Below are 13,733 nucleotides of genomic sequence, written 5' to 3'. Positions count from 1 at the left end.
AAATAAAACCCAGTTCACAATGTCTGCAAGTTTTCAAAACATTAACAGAACTTTACCCAATGTATAGAGTGAAAGAGTCTAAACGGGTTTATCAATTCATTCATTCAACATACATTTGTGCCCCTCCCTATATGTCAGACACCAAGACTACAGAAAAGATTGAGTCATTTGCCTGAAATAATTCAGTCTAGTCAAAGAAGAAAAAGAGAGAGGGAGTGGGAATGTGAATGCCCGAAGTGCAAAAACAGAGCACAAGTAACTTGGAGCTCACAGAAGGGGGCAATAATTATCAAGCTTCAATGACTGTTTTTGAAGTCACCAAATGTAGCACTTGGAAAAATAGGGACGGACGTAGGGCATTTGCCTATGCTTGTCAAGGCTTACAAAATGCCCAGTAGGGGCACAAAACTGATAAAAAGTTATTGATTGGAATCAAAACTCTCATTTTTTAAAATGTTAATAACGTTTTTGTCCTCTTAAACATAAAATGTTCCTCAATTTATAGTAATGAAATTCGATGTGAAAAAACAAGAATGAATGAATTTTTTAGGTTATGTCCAATAGCTAAGCAAATAAGACACTCTGGTTTTCTGAAACTAATTTCCAATTTCACCTAGTCCTGTTAAACTAAAATATGCAAATCTTAAATACGTTTTAAAACTGCACAAATTATCTGAACTAAGTCTCAAAACCTTTTGTAACCCACAACAAATGGAAAGCGAAAACTCTTCATAGATGTAAAACAGAAAACAGCGCACGTTTATCCACGAAAACCCCAAGTTTACTACTTCCTCGTGACAGAATTTCTCTTCCTGGTACAGGAGCAGGATGGTTATCAAATATTCCATGTCCTCAAATTCTCAGTCCCTGAAATCAGCTACCGAGCCTCCAAGGAACCTGGCTCGGGGAGAAAAGCGAGGAGGTCAACTTACACAAGCCTTTGCGCCTAGGTCTTACTGGGAAGGGCGGCACTGCCACTGCCGGGACAAGACTAGGAGACTCCAGGCCGGTGGAGGGAAACGGCAACAGGGGTTTTCCACCAGGAATTAGGGATGCAGGGCTCAGTCTCGTCACATACCCTTCGCCCCGGGGCAGGTCCGGGCCTCACAGGTGCCTCCCCTGGATCTCTGCAGCCCCGGGGCGCACGAAGACCCCCAGGGACCTCCGAAGGTTGGCGAGGTGGGCGTCCACCCAACGCAGCCTGGCCCCACAGTCCCGGGGCGCCGCGGTGAGGCCCGGCCCACGGGCCGCCCTCCCGTGGACTCCACTCCTGGACACAAAGGGAGGAGGTCTTCCCGGCCTGTGGCGTCCTTCCCTCGACGGCGGCTGCACCCCGGCGGGAGCCCGGCGCTACTCCGGATGCCGCTGCGGCACCTCAAGTCTTCGCGGGTCGCCGACTGCCCAGACTCCGCACCTCCGGTTCTATCCCTTGTGCCCGGGATAGAGCAGTCACGTCCACTCGCTACCTCTTCTTCTCCGCCTCTGGACAGCGGAGCAGTCAAATCCCCCCGGATCCACCCAGCCCGGACGGCGCGCGCCCGCTTATGCAAATAAACACACCCCAAGCCCCAAGGGGCGGCCGCCGCTGCCGCCGCGCACTCCCGCCACGGCTCGTGCCCGCGCGCGTAGAAGTGCCCGCCTACCCCGCGGACGGGGCGTGGCTAAGCCTCAGGGACGCGCCGCGTTCCCACCAATGCCGGACTCGGGCAGCGGCGGCGCGCCCGACGTGGCGCGCGCGACCCCTTTGTCCTGCCCCTCCTCCTCGGGTCCCGTCGGCCTGCGCGCGCCCGGGAGTTTGAATTTCCTCGGATTTGGAGCAATATCGCAGTGGAAGGCGCTGTGGGGTGAGGTCGCCGCCCACCTCTCCTAGGGGAACTATGGAGCTGGCAGCTGAAAGACTCAGTGAAGCAACGAGGATGGCGGGGAGAGGGAAGGGGCTGGGCTCTGGGCGGTGCCAAGTCTGTGAGGGGGCGCGGTCACCGCCCAGGGTTCCCACGAACGCCAAGGCGGCCACGTCCTGCTACCCCTGGTGAAGAAGCTGCCTGGGGCTTGTCGTCCTAGGGCCTCCAGACATGTCTGAGGTGAAGAGCCGGAAGAAGTCGGGGCCCAAGGGAGCCCCTACTGCGGAGCCCGGGAAGCGGAGCGAGGGCGGGAAGACCCCCGTGGCCCGGGGCGGCGGAGGCGGGGGCTGGGCAGACCCCCGAACGTGCCTGAGCCTGCTGTCGCTGGGGACGTGCCTGGGCCTGGCCTGGTAAGTGGACGCGAGGCTGCCTGGGCCGGCCTCCTGAGGGCCCCCTGCTGTTTGGGCTCCCACCCGGCTCAGCATCCCGCCGGAGGTGATCCGACCCCCCAGACCTGGGCCTTCTGTGCCTCTGTCTTGACCCCAAAGGAAGGAAACAGCCCAGCCTTGTTTTTCCCTTTCGCGCGTTTCTTGTATCTCATTTTCCCCCGTGCTGGTAGCATGCCCCTATCGCTCAGAGGGAGTTGAGGCTAAGGTTTGGGAACGAGCCATTTGTTAAGAGCTGCAGATTCGGCCACGCTTTCTGAAGCTCCCGCTACACGTCAGAAGCGTTCACGTTGTTATAAACCGTTACTTCCTGTCCGCTGTGCCCCATTCCGGGACACATCTGCCCCACCCTACTCACCTCGTAAATACCTAATGGAAATACTTGCAACCTTAAAACAGATCATTATGTTGGGAGACCGAGGCAGGTGGATCACTTGAGGTCAGGAGTTCGAGACTAGCCTGGCTAACATGGTGAAACCCCATCTCTACCAAAAATACCAATAATCAGCCGGGCGTGGTGGCGGGCGCCTGTAGTCCCAGTTCATCCGGAGGCTGAGGCAGGAGAATCGCTTGAACCCGGGAGGCGGAGGTTGCTGTGAGCCAAGATCGCACCACTGCACTCCAGCCTGGGCGACCGAGCGAGACTCCATCTCAAAAAAAAAAAGAAAAGGGGAAAAAAAAAAGGAAAACCAGATCATTATGATCCCAAAGGAGCAAACGTTATAGTAGCAGAGCTTGGAGGAGTGCTCATATTTTGATCACCGTGCATGCATTATGAATTTTACGTCTTTTATTAAGTAAGTTACAGATTGAATATGGTAAAGCTACAAAAACATAGCACTTGTGTTCACTTAAAACTAACCAGTTGCAGTTTTAAAATTAGGTAAATGGCGATATATTGGTGTCATTAGGAAAAATGAATATTAGAAATAACCTTAAAACCAACTTGTAAAAAAAAAAAAAGAAAAGAAAAGAAAAAAAACAACTTGTGAGTTTTATTTTCCCAGTCTTTTTTTTTCTGGGGGGAGGAGGGAATAGCCCATTTCATTTTAATAAGATTGGCACCTTAATAGAATTTTTCTCCATTTTTCATTCATGTGTAAAGTTATTTAGTGAGACTGTTATAAATCTTCCAGAGTGATAGAATTTTAGAAGAGACCCTGGACATCTAGACATTTTTTATGCTATTACATATGGAGTTATACTTCACTGGTGACTCATCCCAAATAGTGTATTTTTCAGAGTTAAAAGATTTGTCACGGCTGGGCGCGGTGGCTCACACCTGTAATCCCAGCACTTTGGGAGGCTGAGGTGGGCAGATCACGAGGTCAGGAGTTCAAGACCAGCCTGGCCAACATGGTGAAACCCTGTCTCTACAAAAAATACAAAAATTAGCCAGGTGTGGTGGCACACACCTGCAATCCCAGCTATTCAGGAGGCTGAGGCAGGAGAATCACTCGAACTGGGGAGGTGGAGGTTGCAGTGAGCTGGGGTCGCACGATTGCACTCCAGCCTGGGCAACAGAGCGAGACTCCATCTCAAAAAACAAACAAATAAACAAAATTTTGTCACAATAAAGTGATTAAACGCCCTCTTCAAAAACAATAGAATTGTCAGCCCGCCGGCAGTGGCTCATGCCTGTACTCTCAGCACTTTGGGAGGCCAAGGTGGGTGGATCACCTGAGGTCAGGAGTTTGAGACCAGCCTGGCCAACATAGCAAAACCCCGCGTCTACTAAAAATACAAAAAAGCCGGGCATGGTGGCATGCTCCTGTAATCCCAGCTACTCAGGAGGCTGAGGCAGGAGAATCACTTGAACCCAGGAGGCAGAGGTTGCAGTGAGCCGAAATCGTGCCACTGCACTCCAGCCTGCAGGATGGAGCGAAACTCCTTCTCAAAAAAAAAAAAAAAAAAAAAACAGCATTGTTTATTTTACTAATACGGAATATGTTAATTTTGATCTGAAAGGAATAAATGTACTGAATTTACTGTTTTAAATAAACGGCTCTTATGCCTTAAAATACTTGACCTTCTTTAAGTAAATTAAAAAAAAAATCTTTTTGGGCCAGGTGCAGTGGCTTGCGCCTGTAATCCTAGCACTTTGGGAGGCTGAGGCAGGCGAATCACTTGAGATCAGGAATTTGAGACCAGCCTGTCCAACATGGTGAAACCCTATCTCTACCAAAAATACAAAAATTAGCTGGGCCTGGTGTAATCCCAGCTACTCAGAGATTGAGGCAGGAGAATCACTTGAACCTGGGAGGTGGAGGTTGCAGTGAGCCAAGATCTGCTACTGCACTCCAGCCTGGGTAACAGAGCGAGACTTCGCCTAAATAAGTAACCTTTTGTGTTTTGGGAAAGTTAGTTACTATCCTGGGATAAGCTTTAATAGAAAACTAAACTTTATGGGAATAAAATTTCCCTTACATCAGGAATTTGCTGTTAGTGATTCCTGTATTACATTGTAATGAATGTATTACATTCATTAGGAAGATTTAATTTGAACTATGTTTGCAAAATGATAACACAATGCTATATCAAAAATAATTTTGGGGGCCAGACACAGTGGTTCATGCCTATAATCCCAACACTTTGGGAAACTGAGACGAGAGAATTGCTTGAGGCCAGGAGTTTGAAACCAGCCTGGGAAACATAGTGAGACCGTGTCTACGAAAAATTTTTAAATATTAGCCAAGTGTGGTGGCATTCGCCTGTAGTCCCAGGTACTTGGGAGGCTGAGGTGAGAAGATAGCTTGAGTCTGGGAAGTCAAGGCTGCAGTAACCCATGATTATACCACTGTGCTCCAGCCTGAGAGACAGAGCAAGACCCTGTCTCTCTAAAATGTATGTATTATATGTATTGTTTATGGGCAGATTCTATAATTATTATTTAAATAGTTGCCTCTTAGTTGCTTTTGTGAAATCTTTTGCTGCAAAAATTGAAGCAAATGTACTTTGGTTGCTGTTTATCACAAAATATTTATTCATAGTAAATTTTGAAATAAAAATATATCCCCATAAAACATTTGTAAACATTTTCCAGATAAAAAGCAAGTATTTGGCATCTTAAAATACTTAAAAGCTCACTAGAATTTTGACAAAGCCATTGAGATCTTTACCACTAAAACACGTAATTCAGCATCTAAAAGTCAGTCTATCAAATCTTTATTAAATGCTTTCCGTACTGACACGGCCCTGGTGGTTAAAATACAAGTGCATATGGGTGCCTGTCTGTGTACTCTTAAATACTGCTTACTCTCACTCTTCATCTGATTAAGTTGGAGGGAAAAAATCTGAACCCTTCCACTGCCCAAGAAGGATTTCAAGGAATCACACTATATCCTTGTCTTCAGACCACTTCCTATGTGGAAAGAAAAGAGAAATAATACATAAGAAACTTAAAAGTGTGTTGCTTTAATATCTTCTCTCTGCTAAATAAAGGCCAGATAGGCCAGGTGTGGTGGCTCCCACCTGTAATCCCAGCACTTTGGGAGGCCGAGGTGGGCGGATCTCTTGAGCTCAGGAGTTCAAGACCAGCCTGGGCAACATGGTAAAACCCTGTCTCTACAAAAAATACAAAAAATTAGCCAGGCATGGTGGCGCATGCCTGTAGTCCCAGCTACTTGGGGGGCTGAGGTTGGAGGGTCGCTTGAGCTCCAGAATTTGAGGTTTCAGTGAGCTTTGATTGCACCACTGCACTCAGCCTGGGTGACAAAGTGAGACCCTGCCAAAAAAAAAAAAAAAAAAGGCCTGATATATCCTGTGTCATCTTGACAATAAACACTGGAGATAAGTTGCCCAAACCTATATGGCTTGAGTGTCAGGTTGCATACCTCTTTTCTAAACTCTTATGGAAATTTTTCAGGTAAGAGAATTGAGGTGATTCTACTTTCAGAAAGTTAAAAAGTTGTTAAATTACTAAACAAGACACAAAACCTGTCACTCATGCTTATTTGATTACATAGAAATTTAATCAGCTGGAAATTCCATTGTGAAAATTTTGTTTTTTATGGAAATTTCAATAGATTTTTTAATTGCTTTTTTGTTTTGTTTTGTTTTGAGAGATGGAGTTTCGCTCTTGTTGCCCAGGCTGGAGTGCAGTGGCGCAATCTCAGCTCACCACAACCCCCACCTCCCAGGTTCAAGCGATTCTCCTGCCTCAGCCTCCCAAGTAGCTGGGATTACAGGTGTGCGCCACCACGCCCAGCCAATTTTGTATTTTTAGTAGAGACAGGGTTTCTCCATTGGTCAAGCTGGTCTCGAACTCCCAACCTCAGGTGATCCATCCACCTCAGCCTCCCAAAGTGCTGGGATTACAGGCGTGAGCCACCGTGCCCGGCCTAAATTGCCTTTATAAAAGTTTTTTATAGTATCTGTTATAATTATGTACAAAAAGTCAAAAGCTCTTTAAGCAAGTTGTATAACTCTGGTTTTTTTTTATTATCCAATATAATTTTCTCTATAAATCATACTGTAAAACCTTGGCTAACTCTATTTCCAGCTTTTTTCTTTGTGTCAGTAGAGTTTTATCTAAAAGACAAGGGTATAATTTAAATGCCCTGCTTCTTAAAAATGGAATATGGTCAAGGTTTTCTTGAAAACTAGGTATTGTGCTAAAACTGAGGCTATAGATGGTATGAAACATAGGGCTAAATGGGTACTGACCCTAATGGTGGCCCTGGAACTTCTTTCCTTACAGAAGGTCCATAACAGCTTCCTTTGGTTATTTGCCTCTTTTTCATTATTAAGCTGAAATAGAGCCAGAGGAAATCCTGAATTTGTAAGTCCTCAGTCAGCTGTCTACCACCATTTAACGTTCCTAAAGGAGCTATTCAGAGGCAACACACACCATTAATTACCACCATGCACTGTAGGAAAATGTAAACCATTCATTATCACAGGACCCTAGATAGATCTGTATGAGGTCTCTATAGACTGCAATGGCTCATGAAGGAGTCAGGAAGATTCTTTTTGTAAGGCTTGCACTAAAAGTAACCCGGGTCCCTTTCTCCTATATCTCACTCTTCCACAAGGCCGTATGATATATGATATGATATGATAGTGAGAAGAGGCCCAAAAACAAGAGTTATTTTTATTTAGTGATTTATAAGTGGTCTAATCCATCTATTCCATCCTTCATTTGCCATAAACACAACCCAGTTTATACTTAGTGTTCAAAGGGGGACAGGCCTGGGGCTTCTATCAAGTACAAGTGGTCGGGAACCCTGCTCCCCTTATACAATCATAGGCATGTAGGAAGGATGGAAGAGTAGCTGCACAAAGTAGTCCAAAAGAAAGGTAGCTGGTCTTGTTGGCGGGCACCTGTAACCCAGCTAGCTGGGAGGCTGAGGCAGAAGAATCACTTGAACCCGGGAGGCAGAAGTGCAGTGAGCCGAGATCACACCACTGCACTTCAGCCTGGGCAACAGAGTGAGACTCCATCTCCAAAAAGAGAAAAAAAAGAGGCCATGGTACTTAAAGGAAATAGCTGATGTGCTATGGCTCTATTGTTCCGGGAGCTTTTATAAATAGCAATAACTAATGTCTACAATAACTCGGCCGGGCATGGTGGCTCACACTTATAATCCCAGCACTTTAGGAGGCCAAGGCGAGAGGATCGCTTGAGACCAGGGAGTTTGACCTGCAGTGGACTATGATTGTGTCACTGTAGACCTCTTCCTCTTCAGCTGCCTCAAAAAACAAACAAACAAACAAAAAAACATAGCCAGATCGCCTCTCTACAAATTTTTTTTTTAATTAGCCAGTGGTGGTAATGTACCTGTGGTCCTAGCTACTTGAGAGGCTGAGGTGGGAGAATCACTTGAGGCCAGGAGTTCAAGGCTGCAGTAAGCTATGATCAGGCTACTGTACTCCAGCCTGGGTAACAGAATGAGACCTTGTCGAAAAACAAACTACAACCCTATAAAGTATTGGCTGGGTGCCATGGCTCACACCTATAATCCCAACAGTTTGGGAGGCCAAGGCAGGAGGATCACTTGAGCCCAGGAGTTCAAGACAAGACTGGGCAACATAGGAAGACCCCCATTGCTATAAAAAATTAAAAAATTAGCCAGGCATTATGGCACATGCCTGTGTTCCCAGCTACTCAGGAGGCTGAGAGGGTAGGATGGATTGGGCCTGGGAGGCTGCAGTGAGCCATGATCACACCACTGCACTCCAGCCTGGGAAAGAGTGAGATCTTGTCTTTAAAAAATAAAATTAAAATAAGGTATTATCCTCACTTCACAGATGAGGAAACATCAAAGTTATTTAACTTTCCCAAAGTGGTTATACAGCTTAGTAAATGGCAGAGCTAAGGCAGTCCAGTCACCCACCTAATCAGTATGATTCGTTGCCTCCCTTCGATATTAATCCCCAACAAAAGGCCAAGATCCTAGAAATAGAAATCCCCAAGTCCAGAATTACTTATAGTTCTTTTCTTCCTTCTACTTGAAGGTATACCCTTTAGCAGACCCTACTTGCTTGTTTTTTACCCTCATCTAAATGGGAAGACTGGGAACTGCTCCTATTAGAATATGCCCCTGACTCATAAAAAGGAAATGAAGCACCTTACACCCTAACATGGATGCCAGTTTGAAAGCTTAGTTTTTCAGACCTGAAGCAGCTTTCTCAGCATATTTTCTTGACTCCTAGAAAATCAGTCATCTAGGCCGGGTGCGGTGGCTCACGCCTATAATCACTTGAACCTGGGAGGTGGAGGTTGCAGTTAGCCAAGATCATGCCACTGCACTCCAGCCTAGGCAGCAGAGCGAGACCCTGTCTCAAAAAAAAAAAAAAGAGAAAGAAAAAATCCGGGCGCGGTGGCTCACGCCTGTAATCCCAGCACTTTGGGAGGCTGAGGCAGGCAGATCACGAGGTCAAGAGATCGAGACCATTCTGGCCAACATGGTGAAACCCCGTCTCTACTAAAAATACAAAAATTAGCTGGGTGTGTTGGCACGCGCCTGTAGTCCTAGCTACTTGGGAGGCTGAGGCAAGAGAATCACTTGAACTCGGGAGGCAGAGATTGCAGTGAGCCAAGATCGTGCCACTGCACTCTAGCCTGGCGACAGAGTGAGACTCCGTCTCAAAAAAAAAAAAAAGAAAGAAAGAAAGAAAAGAAATCAATCATCTTCTTCTTTAATGTTAAATGAATTAGTATTTATCAAGTACTTAGAATAGTGTCTGGCACAAATAAGGGAAAAATAAAATATATTTTAACGCAGCACAGCACATACCACTTAATTTTTTTCGTCACTAGTGCTAAGTCAGCTTTGTACTTTTTTCTTATATGCACTGTTCACATGTAGCAAGGATGAATTTATTTTAGTAAGAGGCTAATCATCAAAAAAAACTACTAATTATCAGAGATGATATTTCCACTAACATGACGCAGGTTTTGTTTAAAGCTTGAATTTGAAAAGAAGTTCTGAGAAAGTCCATTAATGTATTTTTTGTAATCAATCAACCTTCATACAAAAGTCTCTTTTATAAGAATGATTTCATTCTGAATAAACTCGCTAATCTATAGTATAGATCTATGGTGGAGTATTGGATAATAAAACTAGTCCCTGAAATTAACTGTATTTCTTTTTTTACTTTTTTTTTTTTTCCCATAGCGGGGAGGGACAGGAAAGCTTGAGGAGGGCAACTCTTATTTCTTTAGGGTGGTCTCTTTCTTAATAGGGTCTCTATGTGCTGGTCTCAGATATCTGATACTCTGGGGGAAAAAAAAAACTCTTAAAAGCCAGAAATGAAACAGCCAATGAAAAAAGAATTATGTTCACCCTTCCATCTCTGAGAATTAGGATAATGGTGTTTTCTAATAACCAGAAGCTTTAAAGGTTCCTATTAATTTAAACACAGGAGAAAAGTCAATCTGTGCTAATAATGTAACCTGGGATCCCATATAATAGAAATTAGCCAGCATCATCAAAAGAAATTTATTTCTTCCAGTATTGTAAACATTTGTCTAATTTAGCTTTGGACACTTTTGTAGCTACAGTTAGCCTAATGATGCCATTTATGAATTCAAAGCATTACCACTTTTACAAGGATGCACAAAGTTCAGATAACTGCAGTTACTCAGAAAAGTCTTTCACCTCTCCATTAATCCTTGGGATCTTTAAATGATTGCCTTTCAGTGGAAATGAATTTCACAAAACATGGTCAGTCAGTATGGTTCTAAGTTTGGCTGTGCGCTTAGATTACCTGAGAAGCTGTTGAGTTTCCAACATCCAAGCCACATCCCAAGCCAATTAAATCAAAATCTTCGTGAGACCCAGACATCAGATTTGTTAAAGCTGCCAGGTGATTACAATATGTAGCAAAGCTTTTGAACCACTTGTCTCGGGACTGTGTTTAGACAGGTACTTATGGTTCTGCTCCATTGCGTTTTGATGACTCAATATGCAAAGAATTTCAACTGTTTTTTTTTTCTGAGCTTGAAGAATTGAGTTAAAGTAGACAAAATGGTATTGGATCCAAGACAATTCTTTTGTGCTTGCTCTTTTCAAATCCTGTATAAACAGATGTTGATTTGTTGTTTTGAAGATTGAGATAGCTTTTTGGGCTTCCATCCATAACGAAGAATAAACTCCAATTTTAGAGTGACATCTCAGGTACACCTATACAAGTCACGTCACTGAGTATAACCAATTGTACAGTTTATACACTTTGCACTGATTGTGATCTATTGTCACTTTGGCAATGGCTTTTTTCTATTTTCATACCTCTTTTCACACCTCCTGCTATTTTGCAACTTCTAATTACTATCACTTCTCTCTTCTACTCCACTGCTTTTCATCAGTCTACTCTTCTACATTTCAGTTTTAAAATACTTTTTTATAGATGACTCTTGTTTCTCCTACATTTCAGCATAAAAACACCTATTTTCTAGATATTACCCAATCATGGCCTTGTGAAAAATAGTAGAGATCAAAGATCTTGTTCTAAATTTTTCACTTTGTCCTCCTCTAAAATATTTCTTGCGCATGCATCTATTACAGATATCACACCATCTTATTTGGTGGGCTGTGAACTGTGAACAAGGGCAGTGCTTTACTCATCTTTGCATGAGTTAAACCAGTACCTACCACATGAAAATCTGTCAAAAGAAACTGATAAAAGCTGCATCTAGGCTGGGCATGTTGGCCCACACTTGTAATCCCAGTGCTTTGGGAGGCTGAGGGGAGGATCACTTGAGGCCAGGAATTCAAGACCACCTTGGGGCTGGGCACAGTGGCTCATGCCTGTAATCCTAGCACTTTGGGAGGCCAAGGCGGGCAGATCACTGGTCAGGAGTTCGAAACCAGCCTGGCCAACATGGTGAAACCCCGTCTCTACTAAAAATATAAAAAAATTAGTGGGGCGTGGTGGCAGGTGCCTTTAATCCCAGCTACTTGGGAGGCTGAGGAGGAGAATCGCTTGAACCCAGGAGGCAAAGGTTGCAATGAACCGAGATCGTGCCATTGCACTCCAGCCTGGGCAACAAGAGCGAAACTCCGTCTAAAAAAAAAAAAATACTGGGCACCGTGGCTCACGCCTGTAATCCCAGCACTTTGGGAGGCCAAGGCAGGTGGATCACAAGGTCAGGAGATCGAGACCATCCTGGCTAACACATTGAAACCCCGTCTCTACTAAAAATACAAAAAAATTAGCCAGGCGTGGTGGCGGGCGCCTGTAGTCGTAGCTACTTGGGAGGCTGAGGCAGGAGAATGGCGTGAACCCGGGACATGGAGCTTGCAGTGAACCGAGATTGTGCCACTGCATTCCAGCCTGGGTGACAGAGCGAGACTCCATCTCAAAAAAAAAAAAGGCTAAAGACCACCTTGGGCAACATAGTGAGATGGACAGTCCTAGCTATTTGGGAGGTTGAAGTAAGAGGATCACTTGAGCCCAGGAGTTCAAGGCTGCAGTGAGCTATGATTGTGACACTGCATTCCAGCCTGGGTGACAGAGTGAGACCCTGTGTGGAAAAAAAAAAAAAAAACAAACTACAGCTACCCATACCAGAATTTATGTTGTTCTTAACAGAATTGGGTATAATTCTCCTTTGAAATTCGGATTTAAATGGATATGAATTGGAGAAGAGTGATTTTTCTTTTCTTTTCCAGGTTTGTATTTCAGCAGTCGGAAAAATTTGCAAAGGTGGAAAACCAATACCAGTTACTGAAACTAGAAACCAATGAATTCCAACAACTTCAAAGTAAAATCAGTTTAATTTCAGAAAAGGTAATCATTAATTGGCTTATCTGGGACGGTTTTCCCATTTTACTACCCCACTATCATTTCTCTATCCCAGTTCAGAACTTCTTTCTTCCTGCCTTTTAGACCATTACTATTTTAACTCTCACTGATCTTCGTACCTCTTGACATTCTCCCTCTGAGCCATTTTGACTCAGATTGCATTTTGAAGGGCAAGGATTTTTTAGTATGATCATTTCTAGTGTTGAAAAAGACCAATTTGTTCATATTAGCATGACGTTAATTTTCTACTTAAGTGTCAGGTATCTAGAGCATTGAAAATATGATTGTTCATGTCTACAGCCATACCACCCTGAACGTGCTCGATCTCATCTGAAAATATGGTTGATCTTTGGACATAAAATTAGAATATGAATAGCACTTATTGGGAAAAGATCTATCCATTTTTTCCCTTACTTTTTGCTTTTTAAGGATATATGTACATGCATTTAAGAATGGCTAGCCTAAGCTAGGAGTAGTGGCTCATGCCTTTAATCCCAGCACTGTGGGAAGCTGACGCAGGCAAATCACTTGAGGTCAGGAGTTAGGAGACCAGCCTGGCCAACATGGTGAAACCCCATCTCTACTAAAAATACAAAAATTAGCTGGGCATGGTGCACACACCTGTAATCCCAGCTACTCGGGGGGCTGAGACAGGAGAATCTCTTGAACCTGGGAGGTGGAGGTTGCAGTGAGCCAAGATCGCACCACTGCACTGTAGCCTGGGCTACAGAGCGAGGATCCGTCTCAAAAAAAAAAAAAAAAGTAAAAACAAAAGAACGGCTAGCCTAAAAGTAAGTATTTGTCCTATAGCCAAATAAGAATTCCAATGAAAATTAAAATAATACCATGTCTATACTGTGTTTCTTCAAGTTGCTGATTTCTACCAGATGCATTATTACTGTGATTCTTAGAAATGTGAGACAAATAAACATTTTTGTAACTCCCACACCTCTCAGGAGAAAGTCAAAGTCAGCTGTGATCAATAAGGCATCATGTGGGCCTTTTCTGTGTACCAGGGACCAAGCTATCATTGGGAAATATGGCTTTTTGTTCATTTATTCATTCACTAAACCTTTGCTCATGTCACAAGGTAAGCAAGGACCTATGCTTGGCACCAGGGTGGGTAAGGATGTTATAAAAATAGAGATGAAATGGAGCATCTAAGTCCCCGCAGCCCCATGCGCAGGATGAGCATATA

The 13,733-nt window shown here is 44.1% G+C and overlaps 2 protein-coding genes across 17 annotated transcripts in view; one reads left to right on the top strand and one right to left on the bottom strand.

The window, feature by feature from the left end:
* APAF1 (apoptotic peptidase activating factor 1) overlaps positions 1–1,610 on the bottom strand; it is a 90,228-nt gene extending 88,618 nt beyond the window's left edge. For 6 of the 14 annotated variants that reach the window (XM_054528153.2, XM_054528157.2, XM_054528160.2 and 3 more), the window contains exon 1: positions 933–1,598. The gene's annotated coding sequence lies outside the window, so the exon portion shown is untranslated. Of the gene's footprint in view, positions 1–932 lie in introns of all 14 variants that reach the window. The other 8 variants (XM_054528155.2, XM_063711860.1, XM_054528156.2 and 5 more) reach the window with 3 other exon arrangements.
* A 58-nt stretch (positions 1,611–1,668) lies between these two features.
* IKBIP (IKBKB interacting protein) overlaps positions 1,669–13,733 on the top strand; it is a 31,661-nt gene continuing 19,596 nt past the window's right edge. Inside the window, exons 1-2 of one of the 3 annotated variants that reach the window (XM_024256525.3) lie at positions 1,669–2,251; positions 12,403–12,520. In XM_024256525.3, coding sequence (XP_024112293.1) covers positions 2,073–2,251; positions 12,403–12,520 — 297 coding nt within the window. In that variant the 5' untranslated portion in view covers positions 1,669–2,072. The remainder of the gene's footprint in view (positions 2,252–12,402; positions 12,521–13,733) is intronic. The other 2 variants (XM_002823621.4, XM_054528162.2) reach the window with 2 other exon arrangements.

The sequence above is a fragment of the Pongo abelii genome, chromosome 10 (assembly GCF_028885655.2).
Source record: "Pongo abelii isolate AG06213 chromosome 10, NHGRI_mPonAbe1-v2.0_pri, whole genome shotgun sequence".
Taxonomy (NCBI): Eukaryota; Metazoa; Chordata; class Mammalia; order Primates; family Hominidae; genus Pongo; species Pongo abelii.
The sequence above is the reverse complement of the archived record's forward strand: the minus strand, read 5'-3'. Positions and strand labels throughout refer to the sequence as shown.